We start from the raw sequence: 20,208 nt of genomic DNA on the forward strand, positions 1-20,208 counted from the left end.
AACCCGGTCATCACTGAAGCTCTTCTGGAGAGATTCTGGAAGGTTCCAGCTGGTCATGAAGAGCCCAAGATGTGGGAGTTGGGGGAGGGGGTTGAGAGAAGTGGACGCCGAGCCCTAGGAACCCGGGAACACAATCAGTGGGATGCCCTGTGCAGTGGAGGCCCAGCAGCATGGGGAGGGGAGACTAGAGAGTTTAGGAGACCCATCCCCAGCCTGAGAGCCAGCACCAGGCACTTGCCTGTGTGCTGGGAGGACCCTGAAGGACAGGCTTCCTAAAGCAGGGGTGATGAAGCGGCGAGTTGGTCTGCCTCTCATATATGCCCACTATCAACACAGCAAATAGCCCTAATACCTATAGTGACAGCATTGCCTTGGGTTTTATGGCGGTGTTTTTGCTCCATAAACTCAATCCGCTTTGATATAGAGCTTCTCATTTCCTACGCACAAAGCTGGCTGCTGGGCACCTATAATTATCATCATTTTATAGTTGGAGAAACTGGCCCCAGAGAGGAAAAGGAGGATGCTCTGGGAAACAAGAGTAGGCCCCACATCCCTGCTCACCCAGCCCACTGTCACATCGTCTTTGAGAATAACAAGGGTGGGTCTTACCTCATCCTGACCAAGCCTTTAAAATCCATCTGGGCTTTGCCTTTGTAGAAGGGATCTGGGTGCCCTCACTTACCGGCTTTGTGGCTAGTCACTCTGAGCCTCCTTCTCCAAGCTGTGAGACTGGGATAGTAATAATGTTCACTCTGGAACAGCGCTGTTCCACGGAAGTACAGCGTGAGACACATAGGTAATCTAAAGTTTTCTAGTAGTCACTACTAGTCTAGCAGGCATTTTAAAAAGTTAATAGAAAAGCACTTTGAAATTGGATATAATTTCAAAAATATATCCAAAATATTATTTTGATATGTAATCGAGATAGATAAACAATTAGCACTAATGGAATATTTTACATTCTTTTAACTTACTGGGTCCATGAAATTCGATGAGTATTTTACACTTAAAGCGAGTCTCTACTCCGACTACGCACGTTTCAAGCGTGCAATAGCTACCTGTGGCCGGTGGCCTCTGGACCGGGCCGTGCAGCGCTATACGGCTGCCGTGAGGGTTAGGCGACAATGCGTGTGAGGCACACGTACATGGGCTGACCCGTGGCTATTATATTCTGACACATGCATGCACGTAGAATCTTCCACATTTAAGTGGCCTTTACAAGGACCCAAGACCCAAAGCAGACATGAGACACATCCTGCGCCGAGTGACTTCTGCGAGCCCCTCCCAAAGCGACCATCTTCCTCACACGTAGAAGCGAAAAGCCGCCCAACCTGCCATTCTTGCTTTCCTTGAAGACAGCCGCCCAGCCCCTCTCACCTGGGACCCCGAGTCCTCCTCACCCTGCACCTCCTCCTGGCGTTTATACTCGCCGCGAATTCCCACCCGGAATAGAAAGAACGAGGCTCGGGGTCCAGGACTGTGCCCAGGACGTGGAAACCCTTAGAGAACAGCTGTGGACTCCAGTGAAAATTCTGGGCTCCCTACTCCAAAAGGGTATTCGACGCCTCTCGCCCTCCCCCAGGAGCCGAGGACCCTGTTTGGAGGCAGCCCCTCCCCCTGGTTCCAGCACCCCGGGCTCCAGCCCTCTTCGGGAATCCAGAGTGGCCCGACTGAGCGCTAGACCCCCGACCCGGGGCAGGGGTGGGGCCGTACCCAGGGATGGGGCGAGGGCGCCTGCAGGGCGTGCCGACTGCCGGGGCTGGGCGGGCCGGCGGGACCCGGGCTGCGGGGCGCTGGGCTGCATCGCCCCCGCACCTCGCACCGCGCCCCGGCTCCCCCTCGCGGTGCCGCAGTCCCACCGCGCCGCCCCCCGCGGTCCCGCCCGCCATTACGTCACTGCGGGCCGGCGGGGGAGGGGGCGGGTCCCGTCATATAAAGGGCTGAGCTGGGGGGAGGTGGCAGGTCTCTGCGCTCCTGAGTCGGCCGGTCAGCGCTCGCGCACAGCTCCGAGGGCCAGCGCCTCCACCCGCTCCGCAGCCGGCACCATGCGCGAGATCGTGCACATCCAGGCGGGCCAGTGCGGCAACCAGATCGGCGCCAAGGTGGGCGCGCCGCGGGGAGGGGGCGACGGCCCCGAGGGTGCGGGCCGGGCCGGGCCGGGGCAGCGGGTCCCGAGGGCGCAGGCCAGGACTGGAGGGAGGTGGCGGCGGCCCGCCTGCCGGGTGGCGCATTCCTGGCGCGGCTGCCGGGCGGGGCCCAGGAAGCCGCACAACCTGCCACTGTGCGCGCGGCGCCGCAGCTGTGTGTGCTTTTCATCGAGGCCCCTTGAAATCTCCTTCGGACACGGACCTTCTGGGGGACGTAGTTGGCATTTCCCTGGGTGTATTAGTCTCTGAAATTTGGATGGGGCTATGGTCATATTAATCCAGTGGCTTCTTGTGGAGATCAATTTATATATTTTGTCTATGGTTTTAATGAAAAAATGCAGTGTCATTGGGTAACAGATGTCATGGAGGCTTCTCGTTGGGTTTCGAAGACGTGAACCTTAGATAATTTCCCATCTAGACGTAAAGATGTTCAGTGTCAGAGTCTGGCTTCCGGTCGCGGGGCAGCAGGTGACCGCGTTGGCTGTGACTACAGACCGCAGTGGGCCAGGCAGGAGCGGGCATGGTGCATGGGTGTGGGCGGGCGCCTGGACAAGGACGTGGTCTCTTTCAGAACCGCCATATTGCCCACCCCAACCTCCCCGCCCCCTTTCCTGCTGCCAATTCACAATGGAGTTTGCAACCTCACCAGGGCCAGCTCCATCCACTGCCCTGAGCCTTGCTCCCAGGCTCCTTCTTACCCTTCCCCACCCATCCCCTGCTGTGGTCAGTGGCTGGAGGCCAGTGTGGACGTCACTGGCAGAACACTATGCTGCTTGGGGGGCTGGGTGGGGTTTGTGCCAGGAGACATTGATCCCTGAAGGCAGCCACAGGGCGGGTTCCGACTGGTCCTCAGATCTGCCAGGACCCATCCATCAGCTGGGATACTGCGACCTTCAGCCCTGCCTGGGGGTGACAGCCTCCCCAGGACCCACTGGCATTGCCTAGAAGGGAACCCTCTGTGCCACCCCCCCCCCCCCCCGCCCCCACTTCAGTGCCCCTCCCGGCTTTTCAGTCAATCGCCATAACATGGCCGATGCTCTGCGGATTTCCAAGCTCCTCAGCAGCAGCTGCTGGAGCACCAGGGGCTGCAGCTATCTGGTCAGTCCAGAGCTCCTGAACGGTCCAGAGCGACTGCTGTTCCAAGGACACGAGGAAGAAAAGGGCTATCCTTCCTGACATTTAGAGGGCCAGGCCATTATGTGATTCCTTCTTTTCTTTTCCTTTCCAGTTTTGGGAGGTCATCAGCGATGAGCATGGGATCGACCCCACTGGCAGTTACCATGGAGACAGTGACTTGCAGCTGGAGAGAATCAATGTGTACTACAACGAAGCCGCTGGTGACTATTTGAATGTTTTTGCCCAGTCACCCTTGCTTTCCATACTGCTATGTGGCAGACACAATGTACTAGGAACACACAAATGACGAAGAAGTGCTTCTTGCGTTCATTTTAAATGTCAGCTGCTAAAAAATACACTTTATAGTTCCTTCAGACTCCTGCATGTTTGCCATGACTAAGCATGCTCATTACCTCTGTTTTTCCAGAGCAGAAAAGCTCCCCTCTTCTCTCACTTTTGTCTCAGATACTGGGATTTTCTCTAATGGATTCTGCAGTGAGAGTCGCAGAGAGCACAACCTTGTCTGTGATCTCTTGCCAACTCCCTTAAGTCTGGCTCTTGTCCCCACAGGTAACAAGTACGTCCCTCGGGCCATCCTGGTGGATCTGGAGCCGGGCACCATGGACTCGGTCAGGTCTGGACCATTCGGCCAGATCTTCAGGCCAGACAACTTTGTGTTCGGTATGTAATCATGGTCAGTGGGCACTGGCTGCGTGAGTCTCCTTCCTCCTGACACTGTGGAGATCACGGCTCTTAGTGTTGAATGCCGAGGTGGAGACCGTGTGTCCACAGACGACAGCCCTGAGTCCTGGCCTAATGCCACCCAGTTCACAGTGGCCACTTCTCTGGTCACTGTCTGGACAGCTCAGAGAACAGTGCCAGCCTGCAGAGGGCTGCTGTAGCCCTCCCACCACAGAGCAGCCTGTGAAGGGCCAGGAACAGAGAGCAAGGCAAAGGCCTCCAACAGGAGTGAATAGGCTACTGGTGATCTCAGAGGACCGGTGACAACCAGTAAGCAGTTCAAGAAGCAAAGGCCAAAGGCCGGGTTTGGGCCAGAAGTTGAGACAGCTGACTTGTCCTCTGATCACATTGTGCCTTCGCCCCTGCCTGTTAATTGTCCTTAATTTAAATATTTACAGCAGGTTCTCTGTTCTTAGTTAAAGCCGGTTGGGTTTTGTTAAACCATCTTCTTGCTCTATGAATAACCTCATATAAACTAAACTTATTTTCTATTTTGTTATGATCCCAAGTGTTTTTGAAGGTCACTGATATATAGAAAATTTTTCTATAGGTAAATAAGAGTATCTACAAGAGAAGCATCTGCCACTCTAAGACTAGTCCAGAGTCAAAAGGACAGAAGTTGGCATTCCTTATGTTACAGTGTCTAATGTCTCCTTTCCCTGTGGCAGGCCAGAGTGGTGCCGGAAACAACTGGGCCAAGGGCCACTACACAGAGGGAGCCGAACTGGTGGACTCGGTCCTGGACGTGGTGAGGAAGGAGTCAGAAAGCTGTGACTGTCTGCAGGGCTTCCAGCTGACCCACTCACTGGGGGGTGGCACTGGGTCCGGGATGGGCACGCTCCTCATCAGCAAGATCCGGGAGGAGTACCCAGACCGCATCATGAACACCTTCAGCGTGATGCCCTCACCCAAGGTGTCAGACACGGTGGTCGAGCCCTACAATGCCACCCTCTCTGTCCACCAGCTGGTGGAAAACACAGATGAGACCTACTCCATTGACAACGAGGCCCTGTATGACATCTGCTTCCGCACCCTGAAACTGACCACCCCCACGTACGGAGACCTCAACCACCTGGTGTCGGCCACCATGAGCGGCGTCACCACCTGCCTGCGCTTCCCAGGCCAGCTGAACGCAGACCTGCGCAAACTGGCCGTGAACATGGTGCCCTTCCCCCGCCTGCACTTCTTCATGCCCGGCTTCGCCCCGCTGACCAGCCGCGGCAGCCAGCAGTACCGGGCCCTGACGGTGCCCGAGCTCACCCAGCAGATGTTCGACTCCAAGAACATGATGGCCGCCTGCGACCCCCGCCACGGCCGCTACCTGACCGTGGCTGCCATCTTCCGAGGCCGCATGTCCATGAAGGAGGTGGACGAGCAGATGCTCAACGTGCAGAACAAGAACAGCAGCTACTTCGTGGAGTGGATCCCCAACAACGTGAAGACGGCCGTGTGCGACATCCCGCCGCGCGGCCTGAAGATGTCCGCCACCTTCATCGGCAACAGCACGGCCATCCAGGAGCTGTTCAAGCGCATCTCGGAGCAGTTCACGGCCATGTTCCGGCGCAAGGCCTTCCTGCACTGGTACACGGGCGAGGGCATGGATGAGATGGAGTTCACCGAGGCCGAGAGCAACATGAACGACCTGGTGTCCGAGTACCAGCAGTACCAGGACGCCACAGCCGACGAACAAGGGGAGTTTGAGGAGGAGGAGGGCGAGGATGAGGCTTAAGAACTTCTCAGATAAATCGTGCACTCTTAGTGAACTGTCGTTGTCCTCAATCACGCATGGTCTTTCTATTTGTATACTATGGTGCTCAGTTTTGCCCCTGTCAGAAATTCACACTGTTGATGTAATAATGTGGAACTCCTCTAAAAATTATAGTATTGTCTAAGATATCTATACTAATAAAAAAGCATGTGTCCAGAACTTTGTGGTCTCTCTATTCTTTCACTAAATATTTCTTAAATGTTTCTTGGTTTAGTAATTTTAACGAAATAGCATTTCTAATTTAATATTTTTAATTAATAGCCTTTCTGCTCTTTTAGTAAAGACAGATAAGATGGTTTTTCATCTTCAGTGGCCCAAAGTATTAAAGTAGAGGGATCCAGTAAATGACTCCAGGACTGAAGACATTTGAGGATAAAGTATACCTTCTTCCCTATTTGCTGCAGGTCCAGCAACTCTGGTGACAATGTAAAATCAAGGAACCTAGGCAAGGACTTGTTTCTCTGCTTCTCTGTTAGCAATGTGATAAGTACAAATAAAAAGACCAGTGAATGCTTGTACCTCTCAGATAAAAGTTACAGCATAAAGTTGAAGTGTCCTATAGTAGCAGTCACGAGCAGCACAAATATTTCACCTTAGATTTATTGCAAAGTAAAAATCATGATAGAAATTTATTTAAGACAATGGTAGAAATTCACAACTCAATGTTACAAACTCAGATTTAATTTTCGTGTCTATTACAGCTGGAGGCTGTTTTCAGTGCGCCATTATTCGTAGTGGATGAGCGGTGGGTGTGAAGGGAGGAGCAGCAAGCCCGGGGAAGGCAGGTGGACTGAGGGGTGACTCGGCCGGGGGGAGCTGCAAAGGCAGCAGCAGGCTCAAGCCCCACAATAAAGATCACCAGGTCACCGGTGCTCAGGGACGTTTTCATTGTAGGAAGTCTTCTACTAACTTGTTGAATTCATTTGCAAAACGTAAGTGCAGGTTGTGCTTGCCTTCTGGCATCAGATGCAACCTAAGGAAAAGAAGCTCGTGACCAACGGTACACCATTTAAAAACCTCTTAACTTCCCTCACATTTCATGGAAATCTAAAGTGGAAAAGTGTCACATTTTTTTCATGACTACTACTGGGGAGACAATGTAAGGTACGTGGTATAAACTTTCCCTAAATAGAGACTTAGGAGTGAAAGCACTAACCTGGAGGTTGCCCTCACAGTAACGGAGCACACACACTATTTGGGATTGTATTGTGTAATAAATGGTTTGACTGTAAACCTGACTGAGTAGGGGATGTGATTTGGTGGTTATCTAAAAAAAAAAAAAATCATTTTAATAAAGCTGATTTTAAGAGAGAAGGTTGGAAAGATGATAAAGATTCAAAACGTCCAGAATTCACTGGATTAGAACAAGTGAGCTTCTTGGGGCACCCAGGTAGTGGGAAAACCCAAATCAGGATTCACAGCCACCACCAGTCACCCCGTCATTTGTGGAGAACTGAGTGAGTCTGAACACAAGCCACACCGGGGCAGGGGGTGCTCCTCTGGACTGCGAGGCGGCGGGAGAGGCACCAGCCTCCCTTCCTTTGCAGCTGCCGCCACGTGTCTTTTGTGGCAAACCTCGCTGTCCTCCTGGGGTAGTTCTTCCTTCCAATAGGGTTTTGGTCAAACGTGGCTGGTTTGCAATTTCCTTAATAAAGGAAATTCTCTGAGTTCTAGAGTTTATTTATTGGCTATAAAAGTACAGAAATAATAAGTTTTAAACAAAGCTTCTAAGATATAAGTGCAACTCAGAGTTGTTCTGTCTACAATGACAACTGGACATTAAAAGGACTATATTGGGTGGGCCCGGCCCGGTGGCACGGTGGTTAAGTTCGCACATTCCGCTTCTCGGCGGCCCGGGGTTCGCTGGTTCGGATCCCGGGTGTGGACATGGCACTGCTTGGCAGCCATGCTATGGTAGGCGTCCCACGTATAAACTAGAGGAAGATGGGCACGGATGTTAGCTCAGAGCCAGGCTTCCTCAGCAAAAAGAGGAGGAATGGCAGTAGTTAGCTGAGGGCTAATCTTCCTCAAAAAAAAAAAAAAAGAAAAAGAAAAAAAAGGACTATATTGGGGCAAAATGCCAGTTAGCCCCTTGCCTAATTCTCTGATCTCTCCTCACCTGGGGGCTGAGAGCTCTGAGAGCCTCAGTGAGCACTAGAGAGAAAGAAGCTGGGAAGAGAGCTGTCCTTGGATGATGTTGGGCCTCTTGCAACTCAACCACATGGACGGTGGGCTGGGGGTATGAGATGATCTATTTGAAAGGAGGATATATTGTTGGCATCTTTCTGAGACCCTTGGGAAAGTTAATAACACCATTAATAAACACTAGAACATTGCAAATTCAATTTCAATGCTGCTCAGAAAAGAAGGATGAGCTGCACCAACCCGAGATAGGATCCCAGATTGCACTATGCAAGGAATGGGGCTTGCAGGGATGCTCGAGGCTGCCATGTTTAGGGGACAGAAAAGACCCAGCTGCCAAGGAGGCTGAAAGGTTATAGAAGGCATGACTGGGCCAAGGTGCATCCCTAATGTGCGCCTAGCTGGATTCTGAAGCAGTGACCCCAGCCTGCCAAACCTAGAGGTCCTCCTTTGTGGACAGCCAAGCTGGTTATCACCTGTCCTACCCTATTTCTACGATTAGCTCAGATTCCTAATCAGGAAGGAGAGACACCAGCTGTGAATTCCCTCAGCCTCAGCGCTGCCTGCACTCTTCCTATAGGAATCTCTAGGCCTCAGGGAAATAAAAACTAGGCCTCCTTCATTAAAAACATGGGACATCTGTTCTGAGGCATCTACATTCAGAACTGCACAAGACTCTGGATAGATCAATAGACGGACAGACAGGTAGATGAGGGTATGAAGAAACTGCTCTTCCCCTTGACCTTTTGGGGGTCATTTCAAGGTCCTTAGTACACCCTCCTCCTTTAGGTCTGTCACAGAATTCACTATACTTAAAACCTATTGTGCATTCCTCTCTGGGAAGGCACCACACCACACAGACGTAAATCTGTAGCTGCCAAGGCCAAGCAGCCACTCTACTGCTGACCTAGATTCTCACCCAATGACAAAAGGATCTAATCACACGCACCATGGACAGTGGTTTTCAAACAATCACATTTCCCATGAAAATTAGTAGAAGTCCCCCAGCGCCAAACACGTGGCTCAGCTGGAAATGAACGGGCCTCTGAGAAGGTAAACACAAGCTCCTATTTACCGGGGCAGGGTCCTCGTTGCGTTTGGCACTTTCAGAAAAAGAGATGGGATTCTAGATCTTTCGAGGAATTAAAATATGTCTAATCTCACAGTGTAAATTCAGTAGTCACTTTACCTCTGTGTAATGCAGTCCTTCTAGGATGCTCTTTACGGGCGAGGTGGTGAGGAGGGATGCTGGCCCCACGATGCTACCTTTCCTTCCTCAGTCTGACCTCCTACAGCTTTCACTAAGCTGAGAGCTCCAGACAGGATCAAGGCCACAGTAATGTGCTGTAGACTTTTCACTTCACTTGGATGTGATAAAACTCTTAAATTAGTTATGAAGCCTCTTAGCATTTTCATTTTAATTGAAAACCACAATAAGCTGCTGGTTCTTTGTACCAGAATCTCTTCCATGATGGAAACTGACAACAGTGTGGCCAACAGCCACACTGTCCCTTTCAGGCATCCTTCTGAGGCCATCCAAACCTGGCTGCCCACAACAGTCCCTTTTTAGTCTTTAATTCTTTATTCTCTGCTCCTTCTAGAAAGCCCCATCTAAGAAAAATGTAATGATCGGTGGGTAGGCCACAACCTCCTTCAAGCTGGAAAAGCCGGGGTGGTGGGGGCGGCAGATGGAGCCTGGCCCCTGAGCCTGCACCCTCTCCTCTCTCAGCCTGAGAGTTTTTTGGGAATGCTACAGCTTGGAGTGGACTCCTTCCTAGCTGTCAGGGTCTGCAAGATGGGTGCTTCTAACTAGTGTGTGGAGAAGAAAGCCTTGCCAAACCTGCCAGGACTACAGGGACCTTGTCGGGGCCTTCTGACACACTGGAAGCTTTCTTCTGGTCCAGCTGAGTGTAATTGGAGGTGCTATCACAGAGTTAAAGGCATGGGCTTTATGGAGTCAAGATATATCCAGTTTAACTAGCACTGGACCTATACTAAGTTAGAGCACCTCCCTAAGCCACAATTCCTCATCTGGAAAATGGGATGGTAATAGTATCTACCCCATATTGTATTCTGAAGATGAAATGAGATAATGCATATAAGGGACACAGCATGGGGTCTTTGGGTACACAATAAGCACTTAATACATGTTTGCTATTACTTTATTATTCTATTTATACCTCACTTTACAATTTACAAAAGTCCTTATGAAGGTTCTAATTATGTACAGCATATGAATGAAATGCTCCAACCTTGGAGCACAATTTATTTACATTTATTGGCTAACACAGCCAACTCCAATTGGGAGATTCTTACTTTAAGAGAGATTTTACAAAATGCCATGGGTAGGATTTGTCTGGAAAGGATGAGACCCAACTCTCTCGGAAACACAAAGGACCAGTCTAACCCTGCTTGGAGTCGCTCCTGTAACTCAGCAATCAGTGGGGTCCTGAGCTGACTGCCTTCCCTGCAATCACAGCAACAGGAAGTCAGGGCTGAGGAGCTGGACGCAGAATCTGGGAGGAGGAGGGGACGGGAGAGGTAGGGAAAGTCACCTGGGGCAGTTAGCAGAAGGGAGGGCACAGCCGCTGCCCCCCAAAGCTGGAGGTGGTCTACAAGTGGAAGGTAGGGCAGCCGGCCCTCCTTCAGTGTCCACAACCCCCAGGAACCTGGTTCACTTTACTACATGGCTGAAAGGAACCTTTGTCACAGCACGAATCTTTTTCACCTAGGTCAACTCACTTCATTCCTGCTCGTGGTGCGGCTCCTACTGACTCACCGTGGCAGTCTGGGCCATCTTACCACTGGTGGCACCCCTTGAAGAGCCCAGGAAGCTGCAGAGAGAGGCCTCCCTCCCTTCTGTGGTTCAGCGGACAGCATCCAGCCCACTACTCGGACAGCCCAGGCACGCCCTGCAGTGAACCCACCACAAGACCAATACCCTTGAGGAGAGCAGCCCATGGCCTCCCCGTTGTGATGGTCGGTTTTATGTGTCAAACTGACCAGGCCATAGGTACCCAGGCATTTGGTCAAACATTATTCTGGGTGTTAGTGAGGGCATTTTTGGATGAGATTAACATTTAAGTCAGTAGGCTGAGTAAAGCAGACTGCCCTCCCTAATGTGGGGAGCCTCATCCAATCAGTTGAAGAGCTGAATAGAACAGAAAGACCTGCTCCCCCAGTAAAGAGAATTCCTCCTGCTTGCCTGCCTTTGAACCGGGACATCGGCTTTTCTCTGCCTTCAGTCTCAAACTGAAACCTCAGCCCTTTCTGATTCTCAGGCTTTCAGAGTCAGACTGCAACTACACCATCAGCTCTCCTGGGTCTCCAGCTTGCCAAGTACAGATCTTGGACTTCTAAGCTTCTGTAATTGCATGAGCCAATTCCTTATTCCTTACGGTAAATCAATCAGACTGACTCTCTCTCTCTCTCTGTCTGTCTCTGTGTGTGTACTGCTGAAACTTGGGACAGAGGGCAACTTGCCTCTGACCTACTATCAAGCTACGCCCTGGCTGTGTCCTGGGCCCCTGATCAGCTACGCCCACACCAGCATTCCATCCACACAAGGCAGCTACTGTGTGCTGAGCTCTTACTAAGTCTTAAATGCACACATACTTCCTCATTCATTACCCCCCAAAATATTTTGAGATGATAGGTATTATCATCCCAATTTTACATGCAAGGAAACAGAGGTACAGAAACATACGTGCACTGCTTAAGCGCACACAGTTAGTGATGGAGCCAGCACTCACACTCGGGTCCATCTGAATCCCTGCTGGTGCTCTTCACCACTCGCACTATGGATGTTGCTCAGGCTCCCGAAATACCGATTCTGGTCTCCAGGCAAGATTCCGTTTCCCACATCTCCCCTTTAGTTGACACTGATCCTAAGGTGCCGACTCTTTGCACACATGGACTTTACCCCTTGTTCTTTCCCGCCTGGTCTCCTCTCTTGTCCGGGCCCCAGAACACGCAGTAGAAGTCCACAGCACGCTCTCTGGGCCTGAGTCACCAGACAATGACCCCTGCCCATCCACAGAGACTGGGCCCTGTGTGCCTCTCTTGCTCTCACGTTCTCTTTCTTTCAACATGCTGGGATAGTGTCGCTGTGTTCAACAGGAGGAAAATTAAATTCACATGCTAACAGCTGTTAAAAAGGTATAAATAGAGCTGCATAGCCTTAGACAGATGAGTGAGTGGAGAAGGAGGAAAGATCTCAGTCGCCACCTGCAGGATGAGCACACTCACCAGGCAAAGGAAGGGGGTGAGGGATGCAGCGGGATTCCAGGCAAGGTGCTGGTCATTTGCAGCTGGGTCTACAACCCAGATCCTGGCCTCTGCTGGGCCTCTAATTCCTGAGATCTGGGTACCTCCTCAGAAACATACTGCTATGGGCTAAATTGTGTCCCCCCAAAATTCATATGTTGAAGTCCTAACCCCCAGGACCTCAGAGTGTGACCTCATTTGGATAAAAGGTCTTTAAAGAGGTAAGTAAGGTAAAATGAGGTCATATGGCTAGGCCCTAATCCAATATGACTGGTGTCCCCTAAGAAGAGATTAGGACACAGACACACACAGAGGGAAGCACAGCTGAAGACACAGGGGGAAGACAGCCATCTACAAGCCAAGGAGAGAGGCCTCACAAGAAATCAGCCTTGCCAACACCTCGATCCCAGACTTCTTTGTCTCCAGAGCTGTGAGAAAATAAATTTCTACTATTCAAGCCCCCAGTCAGTGGTATTTGTTACAGTGGCCCTAGCAGACCAACACAGACTGAGCACACACGTGGCTCAGCTAGCAGAGTAGTCACATCCTCTTGTGAGCTGGCTCAGTCCCACGGCTTCCCAGGGCCTGGCCACCCTGACCTCACAGGGTCTTCTGGGTGCCAACCTTTGCTCAATGCAAAGTCTCTGAAAGGGAGCCAGGGCTGGCGTCGTGGGGATGCATGTCTGGACAGGGGACGCCCAAGCAGAGGCTGGCTGGCCAGGCAGGAGGTGAGCCACGTCAGGGCTTTTCAGCCTAGGAGGGAGGGCTGGATGCTAAGGGGACACACAGGGGCCGGGTCTGCTCCCCATCACTGCTGTAATCAGAGCAGCTCTTATTCTATGTTTTATATCTTGGACTTCTGCACAGGAATTTATTAGGAAGAAAGGTTCCAGCACCTAAAAACAAATTTCAAAACCACTGAACTTGAGAGACCTCTAAGGCCTCTTTGCTTCCAAGAGATTCTATCATCTTCTCCCACAGGAAAAAGAGAGAGAGACAAATTAACCTAAGCAGGAAGCAGCAGGCCTGCCGAACAACCCCACCCTTCAGACCGCCATATGTTTCACACATATCTACCTGCTGGTAAAATCTGTGAAGGAATGGCCTGTGTCTTGAAGTTGAATTATAAATGCACCAGGCAAGGGAATGAAATGTCAACTTCACTGGAAGCTTGCTACACTCTGAGTTGATTTCCTGTGGTCGAAAGGCCTGGTGTGCAGAGTCATGGTAGGACTTTGACGCTTAAGGAATCCGCTTTCTTTTTGTGGGGTTCAAAATAAACCCCCTATATTCTAGGGTTCATGCCCAACATCAAGGGCTATTTTAGCAGAGGAAGATAGTAGGTGTAAAATGCAAGCCAGTTTTAGACAACCATTGCTAATAACACTTTACCTTCAACTCACTGGTTCCAAAGAATATTGCCCTAAGAAAATGACCTTCCATAAAATAGTCTACTGGAACAATTAACATCTGAACAGTAAGGGAATATTTTTCTCCCATATTGATGTATTCTGTTGCTAGGAGATGAGTTTGGAACAGAATTCCTAAATTAAACTTTTTTGCAGACTGATTTTTATTGAACCTGGCTCACTAAGGAAACACACTGCATTTACCAAGAGCATCAGTGTGAAAAACCTGTCATTTCTGAAGCCAGAAGACAGATGACAGGTCAGCAGGTATATAATCCAGGCATCTTACCATCATATTAAAATAAGAGTATGTTTGTCACAGGCAGCTGTGCTGCTGGGGTAAAAGCTCTATATTAGGAGGGAAAAAAATCTAGGATTTGCCATGTACTAGCTATGCAACCTTGGAAGATTACTTAACATTTCTCAGCCTTCATTTCCTCATCTGTAAAATGGGGACACTATTTTTTTCATAAGTTGCTGTGAAGTATAATTAGATATTGTATGTAAGATGCCTTTTAAAATATAAAATACCTTATGGATACCGAAATTATATAGGTTTATGGTAATTGTACTTTATTGTAGAATAAGCAGCATGTCCCCCACATTTAAAAATTTTCCAAGAAATTTGTTTGTTAAAATATATCATGGAATAGTATGATGAGGAGTGGGGCTGTTTCTGAGTCTGCTTTCTCTGCTGGATTGTGGGAGCTCTCAAGACAGAGACCAGTACTAACATACAGGGCAGGGCTGGCCCAAAGTAGGCATCAGAAATTGGCTAACAGAGGGAAAGGAGGAAGAGAGAGAGAGGGAAGGAGAGAGGGAGAGATTTTCTTAGGTCACTAATAAAGCCAATTTGAAAAGAATTCCACAGAATTCCAGATGTCTTGAGTGATGACAGCTTCTCTGGAATTAATATATAGTCTCTGACAGGGTCAAGGCTCACTTGGATGTTTATTTTCCAGTTAAAAAAAATCAGGCCACTATCTCCTGGTCACACCTTATTTTCTTCTTCAGGATATGCACCCATTGCATACTGAATTTATTCAACCTTGAATTTTCATCTTATATAAATACCAGCAAAAGCTGGCTTCTGTATCAGCCAAAGTATTTAGAATACAAATGTCTATTCCACACAAAAATGTTGGGGACCAAAGAACAGAATTTCTGCTGAAATGTCTTGTGTGGTTCTCTGATGTCCAAGGCTGGTTGGGGGAAACAAGAATGCAAAGAACAAGTGACATGTCTCTGCTGTTTAACTGAGTGGGCCACTAATATGGCTTATGTTGGTATTTTGTGATTCTGAATAACAGCTTTCTCATCTGGTGTGTAGATATTTAAGGCTGAAATAACATGAAAAGTTTACAACATAATTTTAAGTGGAAAAAAAGCAGGAATCAGAGTTGAATATAGACTATGATTATATTTATGGTAAAAAATATTAGAAAGGAGAAACAAAAAATGGTAATAATGGAAGTATGGAAATGGGTGGCAAGCAAAGGGTGATTTGTTTTCTTATTTTTCTTTTATAAATTTTCTTTACTGGGTAGGTAGTGCTTTTATGACAAACTAACCCGAAAATTCCCAAATTATATAACATTGTTTAGTTAACAGTGATCCCTATAAATCTAAACTGTCACCAGTGTTACAGAACTTGGTGCCGATTAGCACATTTGCCTTCACAGCAATAATAAGAGACATTTCTCTGAGGATTTCTTTCCTCCTGATTATCGGTTACTCACAACATCAGGGCTCCTTGTGCTCCATATTCTGGTGGTACGTTAAATGCAGTTGTGCTATTTACTGACATTGGCAAAATAGGGGCAGGGTAAACCTTAAAGAAGCCCAGCCTTCCTGTTTCTTTTTCTTACAGAGCTTCTCCCACTTACCTCCAAAGCGTCCCAGGCCCAGGGTGCCGGGGTGGAGACTGGACTTACCGTGACTCTCTCACATGTTTGTGTATGAAGTCAGCATGGAAGCGCGGGACGAGGGGATCCTTTTCCCCGTGCACAATTAGGGTGGGGCACTGAACCAGAGGCAGCAGGTGCCGACAGATATTACCTGAAAGACAAAGAGCATGGAGAATGTGCTTTGACGGGACTGTCCCCCAAGGTGAGGAGGAGGCGAGGCAGAGAGCTCCACAATCTCACCTCTCTCTGCACCTCAGTGGCCCCGTCTGTAAGAGGTGGTTTGGATCAGATGGGGTCTGAGGGGCCTTCCATCTCTGACATTCTTTGCGTTTCCTTTTCCATTTCTCTACTGTTTTTTCCTTTTAAAGATCTATTAGTAAACATGCAGTTTTTCCTGATTTAAATTCATGATTCATGTAAAACAGAAAAAAACAAAAAACCCACAACTCTTTATACTACACAGGGGCAGTTTCCAGTTTGCAAAACGATGGTAGATGCTTGGCATCTGAAAAGGTTTTCCCGTGAAACAAAGCCTTAAATGGCCCTCAGGGTCCAGCTAGCCCTCAAAGCTTGTACACCTCACAATGAAAATACAGTGTACACACAGTAAACAAGCTTCTCTTCATCCCTCCTACCTCCATGATGCTTCTGAGAGATTACCATGACACCCTCATTTATCATGACATTTCTAAGACAAATATGATACCACCTGGGCTCCAGCTCCTGTCCTGCCATCTCCTGCCTATAAAGTTTTGGTGGTTCCTTTACCACTTCAGCCTCCTCCTTGGTCACACAGGGATAATCTTAGTTCCCTGAGGTAGCCACGAGGCTACAAAGAGGTGCCGTAGCTAAGGCTCCAGGCACCCAGCAGGTACTGCGTAAAGCCAGCTCGTTCCTCCTCCTCCTCCCCCCTTCCTCCGCCTATGTCAGGAAGACAGTGCTGTGGCTCTGAGAAAGCAGGGGGCCAGCCCACAGGGTGCTGTCCAGGCACCTGGCCTCTGCCCTCTTCTTCGGTTGGGGGTTGCTGCCTGCTAAATGAGAAGGTGATGGGCTGACAAGGGAAATACTTCTCTAGGTCTCTGAAGCTTCCCTCTCCTGTCCTTGGGACGACACACAACTGCCAATTATATAATCAGACGATTAAAGTCAGTATTACTGAGCGCTCACTATGCATCAGGAACTGTTCCAATGCTTTAATACCCATGAAACACTTACAGTAGTTACATGTGTTAACTCATTTTGTATGTACAGTTATTTGTAAATCAAGTGCTTTTAATATAATATTAACAATAACTTTTTTTTTTTTTTGGTGAGCAGGATTCACCCTAAGCTAGCATCTGTTGCCAATCTTCCTTTTTCATTTGCTCAAGGAAGATTAGCCCTGAGCTAACATCTGTGCCTCTCTTTCTCTATTTTGTATGTGGGTCACTGCCACAGCATGGCTGACAAGTGGTGTTGGTCTACACCCAGAATCTGAACCTGCAAACCCAGGTTGCCAAAGCAGAACCCGCTGAACTTAGCCGCTACACCATGGGGCCAGACCCCAACAATAACCTTTTATTAAGCACTTACTCTGTACTTGGTAGTGAACTAAAACTAAACATATATAACCTCATTTACTCCTCATGACAACCATATGAAGTAGCTGTTAGCATCTCCAGTTCACAGACAGGAAACCAGCTTAGAGAAGTGGAGGCCCTGCCAGAATCCATTCCATCAGCAAGCCAAGTGGCAGAGTCAGAATTCACACCAGGCCTGTCTGACTCCAAGTCTGTGCAATTAAACCCTGTGCTAAACTGAGTACCCACAAACTTAGTGTACAATTATGAAAAAGGGCTCCTGTCAAATTGATTAGTACAGAAGGGAGATAAGTAGTTCATTAATAGTCTTTCTGTAAAATGATTTATACACTGCTAGATCCTCTATATTATGACATTTTTCCCTCCCTTTCTCTTTTCTTTAAAAATAGACTTTATTTTTTAGACGTTTAGGTTTACAGCAAAATTGAACAGAAGGCACAGAGAGTTCCCCTATACCAGCTGCCCGCCCCCCCCACAGCCTCTCCCACTGTCAACACCCCCACCACTGTGGTACCGTTTCACAATGATGAGCCTACACTGACATGTCGTCATCACCCCACGTCCATAATTCTCCTTAGGCTTCACTCTTGGTGCTGTACATTCTACTGGTTTGGACAGACGTCTGGTGACATTATCCAGCACTACAGCGTCACACAGAGCATCTACACTGCCCCCCCAGACCCTCTGTTGAGTTTCCAGTAGGTGAGCAGTGGGGTCTCACTGTTCTGCCCATCTTTTAATCTGGTTGTTTGCTTTCTTACAGTTCATTTTGTGTCTGCGGACAACAGTCCTTTATCAGACACGTCTTTTGCAAATACTTTCTCCCAGTCTGTGGCTCTTGAAAGTGTCTTTTGAAGAGCAGAAGTTTTTAATTTTAATGAATACAGAACACATTTTTGAACTGCTGATTTAATCTGCTTCTACCTTTGAATCCTCCTACCTTTCCATTGCTCCCTGCAAGAAGCATAAAAATTTACACCTCATAACTTTGCCTTCTCTAATGGAGAACTGCCTCAGACACTGTTTTACAGCACTTTTGTCTTAAGAGCTGAGGGAAACACTTTCAAGGACCTATTTCTAGGGTGGATACTGCATTTGAACAGGATATATTTGCTGTTCTGAACTTAAACCAAAAAAGCAACATTTCCAAGTATCCTTTCCATTGTGGAAGTTCTGATGGATGACTCATTCTGGAAACGATTACCTAATGGCTCAAATTGGTCCTTCAATCACAACCATTTTGTAACCGAATGTGCTCCAAAATTAGATCTCAGCTACTTTCTATTCTTTCAGCAATTACAAAAAGAAAAATGAGAGATACAAATGTAAATAGTGATATAAAAACAGACTTTAATTCAGAGTTTCTCTTAAAGATGTCAATTCTTACTGATTAGAAATCATGTTAATTTTTCAGATAAAGACAGGTAGACATCTGTTATGGCTAAAGTCATATAACTTAGTTCTGAAGACGGGAGAAGAACTCAATACGCTCTTCCTCATACTAATTCTGCTGGGGCTAAAAGTCATGAGAGAACGTCCCTCCTTTTTGTCCTACTAACGGAGGATGCAGTGGAGAAACACATGTAAACGTGCAGAAAGGAGCAAATGTGTTATACTATGTTGCAGCTTGTTTGTTTTCTAATTACTTATCCTGGAATTTAGAAAATAAAGACTATTCGAGGCTTCTAGAGAATTATTTCGTCGTCACACACAGAGACTTAGAAGAGAAAATGAACAGCCTGCTAGTAAAAACTCAACACTGTGAACCTTTATCCCTAGAGTCTATCTCTAGTTGAAGGCAGATTCATCATCTAAGAGCTCGCACTGAACACAATCAGGAGTGTCCTCTGTTCACACATCAGCCAGCAGTAAGGACAGGGGCGAATGCATTAATCCCTGAGGAATTCTGGAACTTGAGGAGAGCAGCTCAAGCAGGCTCTCTAATCAGCGAGGGAGCCGAGAGACAGTTCATGTAACCTACCATCTGGAAGAAGCTTAAACTGCTTTATGCCATCCACCCACTTCTCACAGGTTTTGGCGAAGTAGTCATACCCATATAGGGTTTCTAGAGGCTTTCTTGTCCTCTCGCTCCATTTAGAAACATCTCGGATGCCTGAAAAATAGAAACGTGGACAACAGTTCAGTCTCCTATTAATGAAACATTCCAGCACAGTCCACCTCAGAGCCACGGCGCCGGCCGTTCTTTCTGCCTGGACTGCTTGCCCCAGGCCTTCACGCAGCCCACTCCTCGCTGTACCCAGGTTGGCGAGGCTGGCCCTCACCCCCTCCCTCCACCTGCTCTGTTCAGCACTTACACTACTTGGTCGTGTTTTCTAGGCACAGCGCTGAGAGTCTGTCGCCTCACTGGGAGGTAAGCTCCAGTGTGAGGCACTTTGTCTTGTTCCCCACTGTACCTCCTGGGCCTGGACAGGGCCTGCACAAAACAGGGAACAATACGTCTCACCAGGCGAGTGAGACCAGATCTGCATTTCACACTTCTGTTAAAGGTAGAAGACAAAAGAAGATGTCCCTAATTACGGTCATCTGATTTAGACCGACATTACTTAAAAAGAGGCGTTTTCTTCTGAATTGCATTTATGAACATTGAGAAAGGCACACAAATCATTTATTCTAATTCTGCTACTGAAGAAATAGGGGTGTAAAAAGCTAACTACTAATTTCAAACTATATTGCAGATCATTCACTATCAGGAAAGGAAATAACAGCTTAAAAACCACCTTTAAAATGAATAAATACATTCAATTACTTGGCCCAATCTTTCCTGTATGTTTTTAAACACACAGAGAGAAAGACTCTAACACGCCTGCGCATGTTAAATACTGCTTCTCCAGAGCTTCTAATGCCGTGCTTCTGCTACTCACCACCTCTTAAAGACAGCACGACATTAACGACAGCATTCACATCGAGCAGTAACCTATACGGCACTCCAGACAGGGCCATGCAACTGGCAGGCACCCAGGATATACGCAGTGAATGGAAAGAACGGAACAGAGGAAAATCTGCTATTTACAGCTACGACTGCCTTCCAAGGAGGGTAGATCCCGCTGAGGACGGTGCCTGCCTTTTCTTCTGCTGACTGGCTTAACTCTGCAGAGGGAAGCCCAGGGGTGA

The 20,208-nt window shown here is 48.2% G+C and overlaps 2 protein-coding genes across 2 annotated transcripts in view; one reads left to right on the top strand and one right to left on the bottom strand.

Moving 5' to 3' along the window:
• The first annotated feature begins 1,760 nt into the window (after positions 1 to 1,760).
• TUBB2A (tubulin beta 2A class IIa) lies at positions 1,761 to 5,931 on the top strand. Its single transcript, XM_044773340.2, has 4 exons — positions 1,761 to 2,102; positions 3,376 to 3,484; positions 3,834 to 3,944; positions 4,673 to 5,931. Exons 1-4 carry the CDS (start codon positions 2,046 to 2,048, stop codon positions 5,731 to 5,733), a joined length of 1,338 nt encoding a protein of 445 aa, XP_044629275.1. The 5' UTR covers positions 1,761 to 2,045; the 3' UTR covers positions 5,734 to 5,931.
• A 423-nt stretch (positions 5,932 to 6,354) lies between these two features.
• BPHL (biphenyl hydrolase like) overlaps positions 6,355 to 20,208 on the bottom strand; it is a 29,872-nt gene continuing 16,018 nt past the window's right edge. The window contains exons 5-7 of the mRNA XM_044773341.1: positions 19,058 to 19,189; positions 15,524 to 15,647; positions 6,355 to 6,745 (exon numbers count right to left, since the gene is read on the bottom strand). Coding sequence (XP_044629276.1) covers positions 6,658 to 6,745; positions 15,524 to 15,647; positions 19,058 to 19,189 — 344 coding nt within the window. The 3' untranslated portion in view covers positions 6,355 to 6,657. The remainder of the gene's footprint in view (positions 6,746 to 15,523; positions 15,648 to 19,057; positions 19,190 to 20,208) is intronic.

The sequence above is a fragment of the Equus asinus genome, chromosome 8, assembly GCF_041296235.1.
Source record: "Equus asinus isolate D_3611 breed Donkey chromosome 8, EquAss-T2T_v2, whole genome shotgun sequence".
In the NCBI taxonomy this organism is placed as follows: Eukaryota; Metazoa; Chordata; class Mammalia; order Perissodactyla; family Equidae; genus Equus; species Equus asinus.